The following is a 22,230-nucleotide window of genomic DNA, read 5'->3' on the forward strand; positions in this document are numbered from 1 at the left end:
TTATGAGATTCCCCGAATCCTCATCTCCTCATTCTGGGTTATTGCAGTAATAATAATAGTGAGTGGCCATCGCCACTCTCTTCCTAGCACATCTGTACTTCATGTAATGACTGGAAAAGCTTCTCTTAAATAGCACAAGAATCATCACGTGTTCCAGACAGAAGCCATGGTGGGCCCTGTTGCTTTTTGTTTCCAACCTGAAGCTCTTTGTTGGACTGTTAGGACAACAAGCTCTAGCACCATGGTGCTCCTTCCCCACGTCTGTTCCTCCGTCTTCCTTTAGTTTGTACTCCACATGCTCTTAAGTTTTTTTTTTTCTTTGTTTGCTTTTTTGTAACTGTCTGTCCAATCCACCTACCCTCCCTGCTCTGGCTTCACTATTTTTTATAAAGTAGTTGGACATGTTGTGATGTTAACATAAACATTTTGAGAAAGTTTTGTTCGATTCCAAAATGATGGACTATGAGTGTAAATTGACACTTCATTTGTTAAGAGACTTTTGCCAGTATCTATCAAAATTTTAAATGTATTAATTCTTTGACAAAAATTCCACCTGTAGAGATTTACGGTATAGAAATATTTCACATGAAGGTGTATGCACCAGAATATTTATTATAGTGCTGTGTGAAGTAGAGGAAGGCTGGAAACACCCTAAATTTTTATACACCAGTGGGCGACTGGTTAAATTACAACATCTGCAAATAATGCAATACTATGTAGCCATAAATAAAAAGAATAAAGGGGCTGACCAGTTAGCTCACTTGGTTAGAGGGTGGTACTGATATCACCTGGTCAAGGATTTGAATTCCTGTACCAGCCAGCTGCCAAAAAAACAAAACAAAACATACGCACACACACACACCACAAAAAAGAATGAAGTAGACATGTAGTTGCAGGTGTCTCTAATATATTGTTAAGTAACTGAAAACTGTACTTTTTACTGAAAATATACCCCAATTGTGTACAAAGGAGAAAGTATCTAAATTCACGTTTATGCCTGGTAACACACTGAAAAATTGTGGAAAAACAAAGTCTGTTAGCAATAGTAACCTTTGTGGAGTGGATCCTGGGAAGGAGGCAATTTTTCTTTTCATTATTTATCTCTTTGTTATCTTCCAAACCTGTACCATGGGAATGTTTTCTCTTTTTAATTTTTTTAAAAGTGTCCTTGACATTTTAGTTACTCTTCATTTTCTTCAAAGTCTCATATTGCCATTCATTTTATGATGAAAGGAAACAGAAGCATTCATACTCCTGGCCTTTCCACTAGAGTCTTGTGACAGTTTTGATCTTACCTGTTCTTACAGTGGAAGTGGGATGCTGGTGTTTCCCTCCTGGTCATGCTGCTGCTTACATGTTATAGTACCAAGCCAAGCAGGTAGTCCATAGTAAGTGTTCAGTAAATGTCTACTACAGGTGTTAAAAGATAACACCTAGGGCCGAGCCCGTGGCGCACTTGGTAGAGTGCTGCGCTAGGAGCGCGGCAACGCTCCCGCCACGGGTTCGGGTCCTATATAGGACTGACCAGTGCACTCACTGGCTGAGTGCCGGTCATGAAAAAACAACAAAAAAAAAAAGATAACACCTAAGTGAACTTTTCTGAGACAAATGTGTACATATCCCTACCTCAAACTCTTTTTACACTTTTGTTGCTGGAGTCAGTTTCCCTTTTATCTTTGTCTCATAACATAAAGAAGGTTAAGACTAGAGCTTTTCAATGGTTAAAAGTTTATGGGAGAGATATAGAAAAATACTGACCAAGAATTCTGAAAGAGTAAAAACCACATTCCCATTGCTGGGTTTTTGTGCATTGCAGTATTATTGCAATATGATATTCTTTTAGAAAGTCATGACTTTTTATACATATGGCAGATAAAATGTGGTAATTATTATATGTCTGTTTACACACTAGCATGTACTAGTTTAAACTTATAAATGACCAAGATGGCAATAATGTTTTAAAATATAAAGTTGTGCTTATTCATTTATAAAATGTGATGCGGAACGTATTCTTTTTTCTGATGCTGACATTACCTTCTTATTGTCTGTTAAATTACTTATTTATACTTAACTCTTCTTGGGGTGAAAATAAGTAAATGCCAAAAAAATAGATATAGCTTTGAAGGTGAAAAAGCTCAAGTTTTTTATGGAATGTGACTTTTATGTCTTTGTTAGAGCAGCCAAACGTAGACTTTATAGTCCCACTGTAAGTTACATATAGATGCTCATTGTTATAGGTTAAAACTTGGTAACTTTTCTTTATGCTCTCTCAGTCAAACTCATCCTTACATTCAAACATAAACTGAGGCAGAACAAGTTCCCTTTTCAGTGATTCCCACTAAATTTTATTTCACTTTTATTTCCAACCGTATTTAGTAATTGAAAGCTTCTTGTGTTAGGAACACTATTTGAGATTTTGGTAGAATCTAATTATTTTGAACTTCTAAAGCCTTAAAAAATGAAATGTAGTCATAATAAGTTTTTCTGATGGCTTTTCTACTCTGTTAGTTCAGTGTTGCTTACTTTAGAGGGAATGATATCTAAATCGAAATGTGTATCCACGCGAGTTGTAATGGTCTTTTTCAACTCTGTTAAAAAACAGTTCGCTTAGCTATGAAGAGAAAAAAAAAATGTAAAAGGCTAATAAGCACAGGATGTGTGAGCCCATTACTGTTTTTAACTGAAGTTTGCTAAAACGGTGTCAGGGCACTGCCCCTGAGCTCTGTGTGTTGCGTGCACGTGTCTGAGAATGAGACGGGTCTGCCCGCTTGCCTGCCCATTGTGAGGCTCCCTGCACCTTTGTGCTTTTCTTGTAACAGGGCGAAGGCCCTGAATGGAGGCCTTGTGCCCTCCTTGATTTGAAATCCTTGCTGTTTATGGAGGGAAACTGCATGGTACCCAGCGGGAAGTCTGTTTGACAAGTGGACATCTGTGAAATGTGGTGTTGATGGGAGGGGGTGAGAGTGGTAATAATCTTTCAGCCTTTGCTTTTGTCCCCTACCAGCCTAAATGTTACTGTCTGCTGGCACTCAGATTGGAGAGCCAACCTTTCAAGTGTCCTTGGATTGCATGTGCTTACTCTTATGTTATTGTTTTCAAATAAAAACCTGGACAACTGGGATTGAATTCTCTTACAAAAGTATATTATACATTTCCATTAGAGGTTAAATATCTAATTGGTTTTGTGTTTTTTTGGTGGAGATTTATCTAAGGGAAGAAGTGCTGCATGTGAATGTGCTGCGTTCTTGGCATGCTCCTTTTTTCAGAGCCCATTTAAAGGCAGGTCGCACCAACACTCGGCTAGTTACATCTAGTCTGAACAGCCTGTGTACTTTGTAGTACCAGCTATTGGCCCACAGTTTCTTGGCATAAGAAGCCTTGTAATTTTAAGCGTATACTGTGTGAGAAAGGGGTGGGGCAGCAGCAGCTTTTTATAGGGTTTCAACTAATAAACATTAATTTTTGAAGTAATATATTTTAACAGGAGATGTAGAACCTATATATGATGTTTCTTTAATGCCAACACTTATTTGAACTGACAAGGGAAGGGAGAGAATTTTATTTTAAAGCAATATTTTCCATTCTTTTTTTTTTTTTCTCTCTAATTAGAAACTGGTTCTTCAACTTCCAGTGCCAATTGAGACATGCTGTAATAAGTATTTAACATTCTGTCCTGCTATTCCACTTCAGGTGTAAAATGATGGTAGCATGTTTAGTAACTGAGCATACATAGTTAAATAACTAGAGATCTGGTAAATGGTAAGTGTGGTGTGGTGTGATATTTGGACCATACAAAGTTACTTCAAAAAGTTTGTGGAAAAATAGAATTACTAATCTTTCCATGAACCTTTGGAAGTATCCTTGTATAATTTTATTTCAACACAGTGCTGAAACCATGCAGAATACCTCGTGGAAAAGAGTTCAACAAGATACCAGAAAGGCCAAGTTAATGATAAGTTTCTTGTCCCTCAGCAGGTATTTTAGGTGTGTTTTGTTCCCCACTGTTGTTTTATTCTTTATTGTGTTTCTCTGAAAACTGTGCCACATGAACATATGGAGTTATGTATGTGAGTATTTATTGGTTTATAGAAACCCCAGGAAACTATGAGCTTAATAACAACTTATACTGTTTTGTGACTAATTGAAAAGACATATTAAGTTTCCATTGATAAGAAAGTTTTATTAATTATTTGAATTTTTTGAGGAAATATAAAAAGCAGTTTGGTCAAACTTAGAATTTAAACAATACAATCAAAATCAGAATCAAGCAATAAAATGAACTTTTGGTTTGCTTTGGGTTAAAAGACTGTTTGGCTATGGCTAACCTCCCTCCCCATTTTTTACTAACTAGTCATCTTCCTGCAAAACTCAAATACGATGCTTAGTTTATGTGGTCTCATAATAAATTTAGTTGTTAATTTTATATACACATATATATATTTCTGCTATTAATGATTAACTGCTTTTTTGTTTTTTGATAATGCTTTTGATAATGTGATAAAGAAATCATAGTGATAGCATATTTATATGTCTGCTAAAATATAACATTAGTGATAGTTTGTGATAAGCCTTTGCTTCATTTTGGTTACCAAGGAAACTTATAACTCCTTGAGGTGTTTATGAAGTGCTTTGTGTTTGTTTAGGACATGTCTCAGGAAGGCTATGGAACTAGGTCTCAACCTCCTCTGGCCCCCGGAAAACCTAACCATGAAGACATGAACTTAATCCAACAAGAAAGACCATCAAGTTTACCAGTAAGACATTCATGTGCTGATTTGGAAATGTAATGAGTTAAAAGATTTTTTTAAATGAGCTGTTTTGTTCATTCTACTTTATATTATGATATGGGAGAGAAGTTTCTAGATCTCAAATATATTTTGTGATTTATTAACTCTTTTAGGGTGTAATTCTTAGCAGCTCTGCAGTCCTGGATAAGTCTGTATCATTTGTAGATATCTCTGTTGCAGAATCCAGATATCAACTAGAGGGTTTTATTTGGTGGGTTGGTTGTGTGTGCAGGCGATTATTGCTGTGGTGTACTTGAGCTTTCTTTACCTTGTAGTTTTGGTAGTGATACAGAACAGAGGTGTCTGTACAAGAATTAAAACTTAGCCGAAATTCCCACTTTGCAAAGGATAGATATAATGATGAGATAAAACTTCTGAAATTTATTTTAATTTCTTCTGAGACTTTATAGTTATGTAATGAGAAATCACGAAAAGAAAGTATTTTAGTTTAAAACTTGACAAAGCAGCTTGTGAAGTCTTTCCAATAGCAACTAGTATATGGTGATTGGGGTATATGTTGATAAGAGTAGTGGCTGTAGTATAGGGTATCATATTGTTGATGCCCATAAATAGTTCACTTGTAGTTTGCTTAATTTGCTTTTTTTTAAATAAGGAACCTAATTTAAATGAAGTTTTCCTTATTAACTAAAAGAATAAATCTGTACACATGAATAGTTTTACCTTTTCTCATTAAAATATTTTGATTTGAAGAATTATTTTTATTTCTTAATCTCAATTAAGAGGGTCTGTTTAAAATGGGAGATCAGGATAGCCATGATTTTAATTTAAATTTCAACTATGTTTGCATTAAATAAGATTTATTATATTACCTGTAAACATTTGAGAACAGACATCTGTAATGAATGTTATACATGACACTTGGCATGTGCACCATACCTGTTAAATTTATATGTAGCTTTAGTGGAGAAGGTAAGTGATGCTACAGGATGTGCATTACCTTTGAATGTGACATACATGTTTTGAAACCCTAATTTTACAGTTTTATTTCTATAGTGGGAGGTGATGAAATCTTATTATGGTCTTTTTCTTAGTTGTATTGGAGTAGTGTTTATTGTCTAGTTATTTGGTTTTCGAAAGAATGAAAAAGGTAATGGATTCTGTTTTATGCTGTAAGCTTTTTTTTAACAGATAATTTACAACTTGGTTGAGCATATAGTGTGTGTGCAACACACATGCACGATATTGATAAATGCAACATTTTTTGAGTGTTCAGAAATCGGTTTGTGGTTTTATGAAACTTAAATTGAATCACGGGAAGCAGGTAGATGGCGAGTTCTACTTTTTTCCTATCAGTTTTTAGCGTTTTTGAAGAAACCTGAGTCCGTAGGTGTGTCATTGGCTGGTGAGTTGTACCGTGACACAGGTTGGATTGGCGATAAGTTATACCAGTTTTCTGCATAGTTATGGGAAGAGTTTGCAGCGTATCGCTTTCTTTATATCCCCTTGAAAACAACGGCATCATTGTGCTCCTTGTCACGGCTCTGCACTGGAATGGGAGGTCGGTATTCAGCTAACTCTACGGTGTGATTAGGGACGGAATGAAGTGTTAGAATCCTAGAAAACTAACCAAAGAGCTCTGCTCTGGGATGGGTGCTTTTTAAGCTGATTACTCAAAAAGGGATGAAAGTATTTTAGGGAGTGAACAAATATATTTATCAGTAGTTTAAATTTTTTCTAAATTGTTCTATTTATACCCTTCACATATATATAATGGCTTAACTGTCTTCCTTAATCTTTACCTTGCCTACTTCCCAAGAATATTTAAGGTTGTTCATGATAGAAATTTTCTTATGAAGCAGTTAAAAAAGAAATAACCTAATGGGTATTTTCTTTCTGTTTTTGTAACTCTTAGATAAGTAGGATGCTAATTAACTCAATGACACTTTAAGCACATTTAAATAATCTTTTTTTAGGGAGCGAAGTTTCTGGGTTTTATGGTAAGTATATGAAAGTATCAGTTCATGAGTAGTGGAGAACAATCATAGATCAGCTGGTACACATAAAACCCCCAATCTGTTAGGTTGAAAATCAACTTCATTTAAATGAAGTTTAGTGCACCACTTTTCTTTCACTGGGGACTTGCATGTCTAAAAACTTTCTATAAGGGGATTACAGATATATTTTTATTTATGTAGATGAAAGCAGAAGTTATTGTACACAATTAAAGTTGTTATGATTTCAGGGAACAATTTGTTGGTATTCTGTTATGGCTCTGATATCATGTATTTTTACAGTGTTACTTTTATTAAATATTTTAGTCCTCTAATTCGGCTAAATTGATACTATAGGACTGTTAAGCTATGTTTGTTATCACATCTGAATTTGCTATTGGATCCTTTGTAGATGTGTAACTCATGCTGTAATTTTACTTTCAAGTATCAGTGATATAAATTTTGTCTTTTTACTTAAAGACAATCTATGATATTTGTAATCTCTAGTTTTGTAATTTGAAACTAAGTATGTTGTGAGTCTTATCTGTACCTTTTTAAAAATGTAGTATAGTAATTCTAATATATTATTGTTAACTCTGTCCATTATACATAAGATTATAATGCTTCTCAAGTAGTTTTTCTTAATGTTTTTTCTTCAATTGAGATAGATTTTGTAATATTTTTCTGCATGTGTGATATTTTCTGCTTGTGTCATATTTTTCTTTAGCATGTTTGTTACACACATAGTTAACAACTTTCTATTACAAGGAATCAAGACATTTCCAAAATCCTTAAGCTAGATCTATAATTTAATCCCTCTGTAAGTTGTTCTCTCACCACTGTTTGAACCTGTGTTTGTCTTTATTTGTATGTTGTTAAGTTCCTGGTGATCTTCAGTAGTTAACTTAGATAGATCTTCAAATTGTCCGCAGAAAGCAAATAACCGATAAATTAATATTTGGGGCCATGACCAGTAATATTTACATTTTGCTTAACAGACTCAGACCTAAGCTCAGAAAAAATCTCCCTTAATATTGTCCACTTATTTCTATACCTCTTAATCATACAGCTTTTTTCCTGTTGAGGTAGATTAGCTTAATATATCCTCAGGTCTTACCATATTGATAAATTTAATCATATAGTATGTAATATAAAAATTAGCTTGAAAATCTCTCTCTTATTAGAATATTATCACTTAAAATTTGAGCACATTCTATAGTTTTCTCTACCTCTAATATTGGTATGAAATGAAGCGAGCATTTAAGAAAAAGACATAGTGGATGGTCTAAAAGATGCCATTACTTCTTTATTTTATAGACATTGAGTGCATCTCAATTTACATTCTAAGATAACCCCGAAAATATGATTTGAGTGTTTTGTTAAATTTTCATCTTTTGTGGCATTTACTATTCCTTCTTTTTTATTACAGTTATTTTTATAACTGTCTTGACTCCCCTATTAGACTAGGATCTTTTCATAGTATTTATTATGTTTGATTCAATAAGTATTTTCCCAAAAGAATTAATATAAAAACTTATTTTTAAGTAAATTCTTCCCATAGTTTCAGAATTTTCTTTTATTTGCTAAGGAATCTTTTTTTATGGGTATTGAATTGACATCAGGAGAGCCTGTGTTTTCCATATGCTAATAATACTAAATGATTAAATGAGTCAGATATCTATATTGGCAGGGTGATGTTATTCTTAAAACCATTTTGTTTTATCAAATGGCATTTGAGTTTTACCTTGGTAAGCTTCAAGAAAAGAAATAGACTTTGGATAAATAGACTTTGGACAATTAATAGGTAAAAATAGCATGAACATATTCTTAGTAACATATATTTTTTACTTGTAAAAAACTAATTGAGAGTAATCATAATTTTAATAATTATATTACAATTATGTTATCAATAAAATATTTATAAACATGTATAAAAGGAAGTAAATAGAAAAGAGGGTTGTATTTTCTTCTGCATTTAGCAAAATAGCACTTTTACCTCCAGGGATCTGAAGAGTTGTTAATATTCCTCAGTTTAGAAATAAGTACTTTGTTTTATCCTACAGAGAGGCATGCTACTAGTTTTGTATTTCAGATAGGAGGTCCATTATTATTCTGTTTACCTTAAGATACAGAATGCAACTTGGCAGTCATATTCTATCAGCATTTGAGAAAAGGCTGCTTTGTTATGACTTTGTAAAACATGTCTGTAATATTTTAAAGGAGTAAATATGTTGGCTATTCTGGAAGGCCCATCAGGTCGTTAAATACCTCTTTCTGACCCTTTCTTCCGTAAGTAGGAAATATCTAAAGAGGCCGACATGAAAAGAGTTTGATCTTCCTGAGTTAACTAAAAAACCCTAAATTTAGTGCGGAATAGTGCTTATGGCACTATTGTTGAGTTTGCAATTAGAAGGGAATACTGGGCTTTAGATAAAACATCTGTTTGGGGGCCCTTTGTGAAATGAAGGTGGTAGTAAATTCTGGTTGTTCTTTGAAACAGAGAGTGTTAAACAGGATATTGGAAAGAAACCTAAAAGAGAGTGGTTGGAAAACTAAACCTAAAAGAGAGTGGTTGGAAAACTGTCATTACCAAGAATATCCTTCTGGGGGTTAGGTATTAGCAACAGAGCATACAGTTGTTTTACCCTTATTGAAAGATGACCACTGTATTTTTGGTGTTGTTTTTTTACCTCTTTAATGACACTTATGTTGTTCAGAGGTCAAAGGTCATGTACTTTTGGCAGCATATATGAATACTGATATGTTAATAGGGATGTTTTAAGGGTTTAGATTTCATAACAAAGATCCTGTGAACAGGAGAAACTCTTGGGGATAGGTAGGTGAAGCAGCTTTATAATTGGGTTCTGCTTTTTACCAAGTTCTCAACCCAACCCAACTAGAAATATAAATTATTAATGCTATCTTAACCTGTTAGTTGGCAGGTCTTTGCGGAAGTTAAAATTAACAGGTAAGAATCAGATAATATGGCTGCCAAATAAACTTTCAAACCATTTTTATTCCTAACTTGAACTTGATTTAAATGGTTGTCATTAAAGTTAAGCTGTCTTCCACTGTGTGATCCTTCTCAAATCATTCTGAACATTTAAAAAATCACAAGTTAATGAAAGAGAAATCGAATCTGCCAGCACACTTATCTCGGTGTTTAAGCATGGTCAACACCTGTGTGGAGCTGAAGACCTAAGCTGTTTATTATCAGTGTTCTCAGAATGTTATTAGAATATGTTGAGGTTGGGAGTCTTAGAGGAAATATTTTATAGCATGGAAGCCTCCTGTGCCAGGGAGGAGGAGGGGATGCTCTGAAGGATGGCGTTTTGATGCTGGAGCATCTGCACGTATACTTAATCTCCCGCAGTTTCAAAACTGAAGGTGCAGACACATTTTGATGTCTTGGGGAAATTTTTAAAGGGAACACGCAACACTTCATTTTCTTACTTAGGATTTATCATATTCTCGAATGTAATTTTAATCACTGGTGCATTCTGTATGGAGATGTCAGTTCTTTTTGGACTAAGGTTGAGAAGATCATGAAAGTCTTAATTTAGAAAAAGTGATTGTGACTCTGATAGATGTTTATTTTCTGGCATGGATTATTTCTTTAAGATGTGATGTTCTTTTTATTGTTATCATTATTAATATATTATACTAATGTAGTTGTTACTTTAATTAATAATTAAAGTTATTAATTTTATTCCCGATGGTGTTTTCATCACATTGGTAGTCATTTTGAAATTAGAGGATAATACTTGACCTTGGAAGAGGTAGGAAGTAGGAAGTGTCTCCTTTCAAAATAATCTTCCACTTAAATATTTATTCTGTAAATGAAATTCAGTAAAACCTCAAAAGTTTGGAAAAAAAGACTAATATAATGAAAAATTAGAATAAATTAATAATTAAAAAGAATTACAATTTGCTTTTAAACAACTCTAATTTTTGCATGCAAAGTGTTTCTAGATTGACATCATCAGTCCTGTTAAGATAAAGGGGTAATTCTAAATTCATCATGGCTGAGATATTTGCTTAGTAGCAATGTGTTTAAAAATGTGTTTTATTTTAACTAAGCATGCCCCCTACAAACTTTTTCACATAATATTCTGAAGACTTCCATTTAAAATATAGAGGGAAATGAATTTCAACCCATTTTATAGGACTGTCAATTAGTTCTTTAAAAATTAATAAAGGAGTATGAAGTAGTAATATTAAAAAAATAGACACGACAAAATTGGAGATTAAGAAAGGCTGAAACATAACTGATTTGCAGGATATTGGTTTTGATAATAGAAGGATAACGATGATCTGTAGTTGATAAATGAGGCTCATTAAGTAAAAGATGATAAATGCAGATATTCTTGACTAATAGAAAAGTCAGCATTCAGATTTTGCTGTAGCAAACGGAGGATGGATAGGCTTTGACCCAACTTGAGGCTCTTGTCTGGCACGCTGCCTGGCTGCAGGAAAGTCCTAGGCCCATGCGAAGTGGCACAGAAGCCTGTCTGGGACCCAGGAGCCTGACCCGCTGGCAGGGACAGCAGGAACACTGGGCCTTCAGTAGGTCTTCAGAGCTCCAGGCAGCGGTGGAGGTGAGGGACAGGAGAGTTTGTCAGGAGTGGAGCTCCTTAAAATGCTCATTTAAATTTTTTATGCTAGAAAGCAAAAAACGACTGTGATGTTCCCAGGTACCTTTTCTGGTCATAAACTGCTGCTTTGGTTTGCACACGCAGAGGTGCCTGGTGTGTTGGGCTGGAAAGCTCCTGCCTCTGTTCTGCAGAGTCTTCTGGTCACAGCTACCCCCGTGGCCAGCCTGTTCCTCCAGATCGCGCTGCATGGGCCAGTGAGGCGTTGAGTGTTTGCTACTTCTTATTACCCAAGTTAGGTGGGAAATAGCTTTTAATTTACAGATTTTCACTTTGCAGGTAACTCTGAAAGCATACATCTGTTTTATATAACAAGGGATATATAACCAGCAGGAGCTCATAGTAGCATTTGTGGACTGGTTATATGCTTTTATGTTTCTTTGGTGCTGGAAGTAACTATTTTTAATATTAACTGTCAGTTTAGGAGAGGAAATAAATACATGTAGAGAAGGTTCTACCTGAGCCAAAATTGTCTATTCTTCTCTCACAATGTAGAATTTTAGAGGTGTCTCTCTCTTTCTCATCTTTTTCTTTTGCTTTCTCTAAATTGTTGTAAAATAACTGAATGGTCTTGTTTTCCTTTGTTTGGGTCAAGAAATTTTAGCTGAAAATTGTTACTGTGTGAAAGAAGATTATTGACTCAACAAGCCTTCAATTTTCCGTGAATAACACTCCCATCCCCTACTTCAGGAACATGCCGTGCATGCATTCTATTTTAAAATACAGACTGTAATTTAAAACAGGCAGTTTGATGCCCCACTGAACTTTGTTTAAGCCTGGAATAAAAGAGGAGGAAAAAGCTTTAAGCCACAAAAAAGTAACTAAGCTTTCTCAAGTACTTTTCTTCATAATGCATTCTATTAAAAAAAAAAAAAAAAAAAGCTTCCAGGTACTATTGTTGTCTCTTGCCACAGGACCTAAATTTTACCCAATTTTAGATTGTGGTGTGTACATCTTTTCACTTTATTTCATTATTGGGGTATCACTTGAATTTTTTTTTAAGTGCTCAGAGCAGTATTCATTTGTAGTGGAGTCTGTGCATGCATTTGTACATATGGTACATATTCAATACATATGAAAATATTCAAAAATTAAATACATAATTTGCAGCTTTCACTTATTGATAGCTAATTTTCTAGAGTTCTCAATTTAGGTAGTACCTGATTATTAGACTGAATATAAATATTTGAAACAATGCTATTTACTATCAGATCATTGTAAAAATTATTAATTGAAAGTATTTTATATCACTTGCTTTTTCTCTCTCTTCACAAAAATGAAAATGAATAGTTTATAATGACTCGTATGGGAGGAACAAAGACGTTACTGTTTTTTATGATGCTGAATGGCAAACAGGCCTAGGTCTCAGCTAAGGTTCTGGTCTTGAGTAAGTCAGGCCCTCCGATTCCTTCTCTGAAAAATGGGTAAGTTAGATTTAGGAACCTCAGAGCGCCTTCCAGCTCTTCAATTTTACATGAAAAGCCATCTTATGTTAGTATATAAGAAAAAGCACTTATGAACTGAACTGTTTTCTCTGCTTTTGGGAAAAAGCCAAATGAATGAGAAAAGTATGGTACCTTCGCATCTTTAGAGATGGCTCAAGTAGCCTCTTGGTGGCTTCACCCCTGTTCTTGGGTGCCATTTTCTTTTGTAGCAGGGAACTCAAACTTATTTAGGGATTTTGGGTTGCCTAATACAGTAGATAATCTTACTATGCAGGTCATGGGAGAGACCCGGACCTTCCTGTCAGCTCTCTCTATTCCTAACATCTCAGAGATTCCAGAAGCCCCCCTCTCCCTCCCTTATGTGATCAGTTTGGGAGTCTTGATGTGCTTGAGTACAGGGAAGTCTAGGGAAAAGGAGAAAAATTTATGGGAAAAGTAAGTACATAAGCCAGGTGTCTTCATGATTGCCTGCTGGAGTGGGAGGTAGAAAAACAAACCAACAAGCCAAGGAGAATCTGCAGGACACAGGTCTTATCTTGTAATGCAAAGGCTAATAATGCCTTTTCCCACTGGGCCAAAGGGAACCCAGTAGAGACAGTTTTCTGAACCAAAATTATCTTGCAAACAGTTCTTTTTAATTTCATGCTCGTGGGAGGAAGCCCTGAGGGTCTGCCCCTGAGGTCTCCATTTACTTCTAACACTCCAGGTTTACATTTGTTGTACTATATAAAGAAACTGGGTAAACATTCTGCTTTTTGAACTGAGATTTACCATGAATGGAAATAATAGCAACCCAGGGACGGGGAAACCACCATTTGTCTTTAATGGAACCCAAGCCAGTTTCCTGGATAGTCTCCTCTGCATTTCTGTGTTTTGAGTGGCGTTTGTGTTTTGCCTTTTTTTTTTTTTTTTTGTCTCTGGAGCTCACTGGTCTTGATTTTGGTTTGGATAGAGTGGTGTGTTCTCTTCCGTCAGAGCACAGGACTGTGTGTGTGGAGGCAGTGGCATAAGCTGCGGGTACCCATAGGTGGACGTCCCCGTGGAAAGCAGGCCCGGAGACCGCCACCGCATCCCAAGCTCGTGCCCGGAGCTCTTGCTCGTGTTTCGGGATGTGCTGATGAGTGTCGGGCTCTTCCTTGGTCTTTGTTTTTCCCATGGGCGTGGGTGGCTGAGGACTGCGGTGAGTCAGTGAACACCTGATGACCGGGAAGATGTGTGGCCAGTCGTTTGTAATTATCCTGTGTCTGGAGAAAGTTTGGCTTCAGAATAATAATATAACACCTCATTTAATGGACAATTTTTTTTTTTGGCAGCTGGCTGGTATGGACACTATTTTTAAAAGCCTTGTTTATAAAGAAAAATTTCAGTTAATGAACACTGGAAACTACTAGTGAAGGAAGAAGAAACACGCCTGGCGTGAGGGTCTAGGCGGCACCCTGGCTGTGGGCGCACGAACTTTGAAGACAGGGCTGCCTGACGTCTGTTTCGCCTGCTCAAAGCCAGATCCCATCCCCTTCTTTGTTTTGAAGGCCTGGGGCTTTTAGGTTTTCAAGGGAAGTGAATTGTAACATGCCTTTTACTTATCAAAGCCTTCCTTTTCAAAACGTTGTATGACCACCGGAGGCGGGGAGGCAACTTGAGAGCATTCGGTCACCCATGAAGGTGAATCAGACTGTAGAAACATGGTGGCAGCGAGAGTGCAGTGGGATGCTTTTAAGGTTTTAATCTGAGTGACTGGGGTATGTTGGTGACAAACACAGGGGAATAGTGATGGGAGTTTGTTTAGAAGAGAAAAGAATACTCAGATTAAAATATGATAAAATATGAGATTAAAAGCAAGTCCTAAATAACTTTTCTTGAATTATAAAACATCTAAAAGGAAGCAATTCATCCTTGCTACTAAAGCCTTTTTTTTTTATCTAGTTCTTTATATGAGGTAAAACATTGTCATACATAAGAATTGATGTTGGAAGAATGATAGCATTGGCTATAACTTTACATTTTAATTAAATTCTTGGGGATGATTTGAAAAATATTGTAGCAGAGTTTGTGTAAACCAACTCAACAGATCATACCAGTGTGTTCCTCACTCTAACTTGGGGTAAGACAAGAGCACAGTCTCAAGAGATAAATGAAACTGTATATAGTTCATTTGGGGTTCATGGCTAGTCTCATTTTCTTTGCTTTGAGGTTAGTACATACAGTAAGTTTATATCCAACTATGGTCCTTTACTTGGGTAGAGACAGGCTACTTTATATTGCTTTGTGGTATACTTTTGAATGATTTAGACTATGTTCTTACACCAATTCATTTTGGAGGAACATTTTTTAGTTTAATTTATCTCATATTTTTTCCTTCTGTAATTTTTTTGTATGTATGTATGTGAGCGTAGTATACAAATTTAATGACTTTACAAAGTGTTTTTTTTGTTTTATTTTTTCTTTTTTAAGGGTGTAGGGTATGTGAGTACACGGTAGTAATGGCAGGGAACTGGTTTTTTTAACATGCTATTTTTGAAAGATGTTCTTTTCTTTTTTGTAGAATTTAGTACCATGAGTTTTTGTGATACATTTGAATCCCAGCAGAGGAAATGGGGCCTCAGAGAGGTTACCCTGAACTCTGAAGGGAAGGGTTTTTTTGTTTGTTTTTTTGTTTTTTTTAAATTCAAGCCGTTCTCTACTTTCGTTTCATTTTTTGAAAGCACTGTCATTTTACTGCATATATAAAGAGCAAAGGTTTTGCTTTAGGGGTGAAGAGAAAAACTTTTGGCTTAATTTTGTAAAAATTTAAATCCTTTTTTAATAAGCTAAAGATGGAACAAATTATAGTACACAAGGACAATTAATTAAACAAGACAAAATTAATATTGCCGAGTTTTTAACATGTGTGTATTTTTACGTATTTAATTTAATTCAGATTTTCTTTTGAGCTGGATTCCCAGATGTGAAAATTGCTGCTGTCCAACTGCCAGGCTAAGTTGTAGTCAGTAGCTCAGTCCATTCAATACGGCAGCTCCTTGTCATGACCTTTTCCTGAACATGTTACCCACCATCATGTCCTGTAGATATTTGTCAAAGCTGAGACCATCTCTACTTTAAAATAAAACTATTTTGCCAATTTTGGTTGGGGGCTGGCCAGTTAGTTCAGTTGGTTAGAGTGGGGTGTTAAAACACCATGATCAAAGGTTCGGATCCCCATGCTAGCCAGCTGCCCCCGCACCCCCAAAAAGCAATTTTGCTTGAAATCATGAGTGTTCTTGAATAAATACAAGTGTGTTCAAATTTTCCCAAGTGGTTTTGCTTTTCGTAATTACCGTATTTATACTTTTCTTTATCCACGATGCCTAAATGTTGACATCTTCAGTTAAGGCACAAGATCTCACATTACACAGAAAAATTCAGTTTTAACAATCATTTATTGTTTGCCTCCTATGTCTAAGATTTTATATTAGATGTAGGAATAATAAAAGAAAAAAATAAAAATTTAAATTATTTCACTAGCCTATTTGTTTCCCATAACTTATTTAGCAGTAAGAAATCGACAACAAAAAATACCTATTTTCAGGATGCCTGCTATTTACAGTACATTAACATATTTTCTCACTTTATCTTCAGAGAACCATCTATACATAGTTGCAGAATTCATACTTTCAGAATGTGTTATTTCACAGAAGTGCTTTGTTGTTTTGTGGAAGTTTTGACTATTTGAAAGTTTAAGAGGAGTGATGACCATATCAAAATTATGGTTGTAGCCTTTTTACAAGACATTCAGGTAGCCTTTAGTCATGTATTATCAATGCTCGTGGTTTCTGGGGAAGGAAAATACTGCCTCTCAACACTTTCGTAAACATCTGGCATGGTACAGTAACAATTATCCTGGCTTTCTTGAGTGACTTCATGGTGATTTTTATTATTTTTATTACTATTTCGTTGACTTAACTGGCATTTTCTATTTTATATGGGGATGCAAACAAGATATTAACGCTCTGGCCATCTTTGATATATTCTGAACGATTTGCAGGGTATCAGATTTTAAAAAGCGTGTTTAAATACACAGGTTATTGTTGACAGAGCACATTTCGAGGTACTGTCAATATAGTCTTAGGATCTAGATACCTCCCCTTTAGCCCTGTGAGTTCACACCTCTCAAGCTGAATTTGCCACATAGGTAGATGCTCAGTACAGACTTCCAGGGCCCATTAGGGTTGCTGGTCCACTGAAGGTCAGTGACGTCAGCATCTCCTTCCGAGGAATGAGGGCAGCTGGAACAGAGAAGGACATTGTAGTGTCACAGAGTTATTTACTGTTGGCTTAAACTGTATTGCATTTAAAAAAAAAAAATCCCAATATCCTGCTGCCATTTGGTTTGTTGAACCAGAAGGAAGACTGAATATGCAGAGGCAAAATCCCTGTAGGCTTCAACTCACGGCTAACCAGTTACGAAAAATTGCAGACATATGGTTTAGACAATTGTGATGTGTTCATAATCCAAAAATGTAATATTAGTCACTGGTTTTATACTTCCCTGCATTCCAAACATTATTGTCAGGGTTGAACAGGTACCAAAATGGTGGCAGTGATTTGAGTTTGCTCTTAGTCTGGTCTTTCCAACTTGTGGTATTATCAATGATTAGTAAAAACCACCTAAAAGAAGGGAAAACCAAAGGCATGGATATAAATTTACATGGCTTGCAGTGACGTCTGCATTAGATAAACTCCTAGATTTCTCAGAGTTTCCGGATTTCTGAGACCCTAGTGGTTGTCTAGGAGCAACCAGCTATGACTGACAACAGATCTTTAGTGGAAGCCTGAAAGTGGTGAGTTAGGTAATATTACTTAAGATATGCTTGCAGTCAAATACTTAATGTTGACCTTTTATTTCAAATGTTATATAGGTTGGTATACACAAGGGTACTTCAAAAGGTTTGTGGAAAGATTCGTATTATCTTTTAATTCTAGTTTTCTGCAAACTTTTTGAAGTGCCCTCATATCTACCTCTCCCTCTCCCCCTACACACACACACACACACACACACACACACACGCACGCACGCGCGCGCGCACAGATTGGGCATGCCTAAATAATTATATTAATACAGGAAATACACCATTTTTAATTCTGCCTTTTTTCATCCCAATTGATTAGACATTAAGTAAGTATGTTGTTATGAGTCAGGTGGTATATTGCGAGGCTAACACCTTAAAAATTTCTTGCCCTGGTTTTTTAGTGCTGCTCTTTCAGATAGTCTTATTTATTGATGTTTAAACTATACATAAGACCCAATGGTAGCTAGTGAAAAGGTACCTGGGCAAATTATAGAGGAAATGAATGTGACTTTGCATTGTCAGTGGATTAATATATTTTATTTTTTCCAAATGTTTTTATTGAGTGTCCTATCATATCCTTTGTATATCATACTTAACATTACCAGCTTTACTTTTGAATTTACCTGCAAACCTAATATCTCACTAAAACAATACAAATATATAAAGTATAATTAACACAGTTTTTAGCCTCCTTGATGATTTTTTTGATACTGTGGCATTCTAATATAAAGTAGGACCTAAACACTCTATAACTTGATCAAAATTTATGAATCAAAAAATGTTTTTAATCTGTAAAAGCGTTTTAAAATAGCTTGCATGAGGTATTCTTCTTTCAGCATGTGTCACTGAGAATTGTAAATAATTTGTTTACTTTTAAATATACCAATTGCCACTTTTAACTAGAGAGTCCTGTTGTGATAGAACATTTTGATATCCTATGATGTTTTTATATATAATTTATAACCCTTGTGCTTTTCAAAAGGATTTGAGCTGACCTAGAATAAAACATTTGTATAAACAAAGACTATTCCAAGTGGATTACAAATTGTAAAAAAATGTTTGAAAAAGAGAAGCAAACAGCCATGATAATGCAGTTACCATGAATAAGTATTAAATTTAGGGCCACATTCCTGACTACCAAGGCAAAGGGGGAAAATTGATGTTACATAATTATTAATATAAAGCAAAATACATCATTTCTTAAGGAAGGCATATTTTTATTCTGTTATTTTGTAAAAGGAAATATTCTATAAAGAAATAAAATACTCCTGTGAAAATAATGATACCAAAATGTTTTTTAAAAAAATATAGTGTTAGAAAGTTATTTCATGTTATTCGGGATGTTTACATGTTCTTTCATATAAATGAATGACTATTTTTTCTATAATTTACTTTACTGTTCAACTGTCAAAATTATAAATCCAGCAATTTTGTCCAAAGGAGTAGCTTATTGAGCCCATTTTCATTTCACAGTAATTTTTTAAAATAATTATTTTACAAGCATAAAATATACAGCAGGATGAAAACCCATTTAGTGAGGAAATATTGAATTTTGAAGAGAATACTTTTCATAAATGTATTTTTCTTTGTTTTGAGGAATAGTTGTGCGGGTGACATTTTGTTTATTTTTTTTTGGCAGCTGGCTCGTACAAGGATTCAACAGTGGACCTTGGTGTTATCAGCACCATGCTCTAACCAACTGGCCAGCCCTGCTTTGTAATTTGGTATTTTTCTGCTGTATGTTTTTGTGGAAGAAGATTGCTAATCCTTGGGTTACAGGCTTATGGCTCACAGTTAATTGGTGGGGCTAGTAATGGTCTAAATTTTATAGTGCAACATTGCACTAATGACTTAGTAGATATGACAGTCTACATTTATGGCAAAATTTATGCACCTTATTTTTCTCGAACCTCTTAACCTTGAGTACATTATAAAATCGGAGCTGTGTTTCTAAGGAGAAAAGTGTAAATCCATAATTGGTGCAGCTCATTCAGAGTTTCAATGGGGAGGGACACCAAGGCTGGCTTGATTTCCCACCTCTGCTCCCCAGGACAGTCAGTGGGGGAAACTCAGACTATGGTATGTTTGGGTTGCTGAGAGTGGGTATGGGCAGCATGGCAATGACTCAGTAGGGGCAAAGATCTTACCACCAGACCTGATTTTAATCCACGACTTTTTCCCTGTGGTAGCCTTTTGGCCATTAGTCAACCTTTGGGGGAAGGAGAATGGGGTCTATCCTTCAGATCTATTGAGAGGGGCGGCTAGCTATAACATGCTCCTGTTATTGTAAGGGAACTAGACTTTTTGAGCCCCAAACCATACAGCAGAACTCAACAAAAAGAATTTAATATATATTTATTCTTGTTAAACAATAACATTGTAGTAAAACTACCTCTGTGCATTTGTTGGCCAGTCTAGTCATTTATAACTTCCTTGAAGTAAAAGAAAATCCTAGTAGTTAGTTAATTATTCCATGTAGGGACTCTTCAAAAAGACTTTAACTCCAATTTCATACTTTTGAATTTTACCACCTCTGAGAAAATTACTTGCTCAGGATTTTTGTGGCACTCTCAACTATATAGGGTTAGTGCTTTTAAAAACTACTCAACTGCGTAATTGCGAAACAGCATTGTGTGTTTAAGCTTTGTACATTTGTGGGGTTTTTTTTAAGACACAAAATCTTATAAATTGGCTAATTGTTTTTCAGTGTTTTCCCATCAGAAGGTTTTAAAAATATCTTGAATATGTTGGGATTGGGATGGGTGGTTAGAAATAAAAACTCCGAGAGTTAGGACAGCTGCTGTCCAGTAGTTTAAGTGCAGAAATCGATGTTGCTTCCTTAGCTGGCTACTTGTACTTAAAGCAATTTTTGACAAATGCCAGAGTTTCACAAATATAGAAGTAGCAGTTATAGAGGTGGCTTTGCAAGTCCCTTGGAACATTCATGCAGATCTTCAGTCACTCTTAATTTGAATGAGAAAGGAAATGGTAGCAACTATTTTTATTTTCTCTTGGGAGCAAGAGAAAAGAAAGGCGGAACTCTGTGATATGTAATTTTAAGAAAGAAAAAATAATCTGACTCCATTGAGATTCTTTCTTGTTTACTTTTTGTTTTACTCTTGCTATCTGCTAGTGTGTTTGACTAATCTAAGTCTTCCCCCAGGAATATAGGAATATGTGGTACAGTCCGCCTCATAACCTTCCTGGATATTTTTATAATTTATCATCAGCTGACACCGCCTGGGTAGAGTATTCTTACCACTCCCTCTGGCTGCTGGAAGTCTGAAATTACATCTTTGTCTTTGAAGTCAGGCATACTGTTAGCGTTGCTATGGTGACAGGGTGGGTAATGGCCTCCACAGACAGGAGATTGGTATTTAGCTTTTAAACGCTGCTGTACACAAGGCCTTGATTTTTAGAGTGGTTACTGAACTATACCCTTTTAGTAAATGTTTAAAAATTACATTTTTACATGGTCTTACTAGATTAATAGTCATGGTTTATTTCATTTTAACTGCAAGGATAAAAGCATTATTCCATTAAATGGGTAGCTTTTTTTCTCTTTTGGTTTATGCATTATTAACACAGGCTTTCCTGTTTTGCTTGTAACATTTTATAGGCTTTTTCAAACATGCAGTCAGATTTGCTCTGTTGCTTCTTTAGTTTTTGGACTTAACCCATTATCTCCTTGATCTTGTGTAATTTCAGAGGATACAAAGTTCTAAGGAACTAAGCTTTAAAAATATTAAAAATGAAGTTTTTCTTTTTTTACTGTGTGTAATATAATGTTAATTGATTAGTCTTTCCCCATGAATTGCAGCAGTAACTTTATTTTAAAATGTTTCTTTTGTTTAATGTTCCCATTTAGCTCCTTTCCTGTTCTATAACCTCATATGAGATATTAAAGGAAATAATACAGTTTATAGTTATGGAAAACTGTGGGACATTTTGAGAAGATTTTAGTTGATGTAACTTTAGAGGTAATATTCTCTCACTAAATCTGTATCTCCTGAGATGTTTTACTTATATATAAATGATTTTTTGATTTGTGATTATTTTAAATGGTGAATCTTAAAAGTTCATATAGTGTATATAGGTCTCGGCCTACTTGAGAAATAAATTGCTTCTAAAACATCATTTTGAATGCTTCGTGGTACAGAACTTACCAATTCATGAACCATTTTATTTATGGTAATTTAAGTTGTTTAGGAAATTCTTCCGTATGTTAAGTTGAAATGGGTTCTTGGATCTGGGTTCTACTTTTGCCTTCTTAAATCACACGAGATAAATCTAAATCTCTCTTCTATATGGCGGCTGTTCAGATATTTGAAGATAGTTTTCATTTTACTTGGGCTTTCACTAGGCTGACTTTAACTATTTTCCTTTAACTATTTTCCTCATTATGTGGTTTCAAGGCCCACTACCCACCCTAATGTTAATTCATTGATGAACTTTATTTCTGTATAAGCACCTCCAAATATGGTACCCACAACCAAACTGAGTGCTCCAGAGGCATGGTTGGTGTGGCTGCTGTGGAGCCGGCCTGCCACTTTTTGTTCTAGACTTCT

At 35.3% G+C, this 22,230-nt stretch overlaps 1 protein-coding gene across 4 annotated transcripts in view; it reads left to right on the forward strand.

Annotated features, from left to right (window-relative positions):
- Nucleotides 1-22,230, forward strand: part of ARID1B (AT-rich interaction domain 1B) — a 405,100-nt gene that overhangs the window by 144,100 nt on the left and 238,770 nt on the right. For all 4 annotated transcript variants that reach the window (XM_063096175.1, XM_063096176.1, XM_063096177.1 and 1 more), the window contains exon 4: nt 4,644-4,754. In XM_063096175.1, the coding sequence (XP_062952245.1) occupies nt 4,644-4,754 (111 nt within the window). The remainder of the gene's footprint in view (nt 1-4,643; nt 4,755-22,230) is intronic.

The sequence above is a fragment of the Cynocephalus volans genome, chromosome 5 (genome assembly GCF_027409185.1).
Source record: "Cynocephalus volans isolate mCynVol1 chromosome 5, mCynVol1.pri, whole genome shotgun sequence".
NCBI lineage: Eukaryota > Metazoa > Chordata > Mammalia > Dermoptera > Cynocephalidae > Cynocephalus > Cynocephalus volans.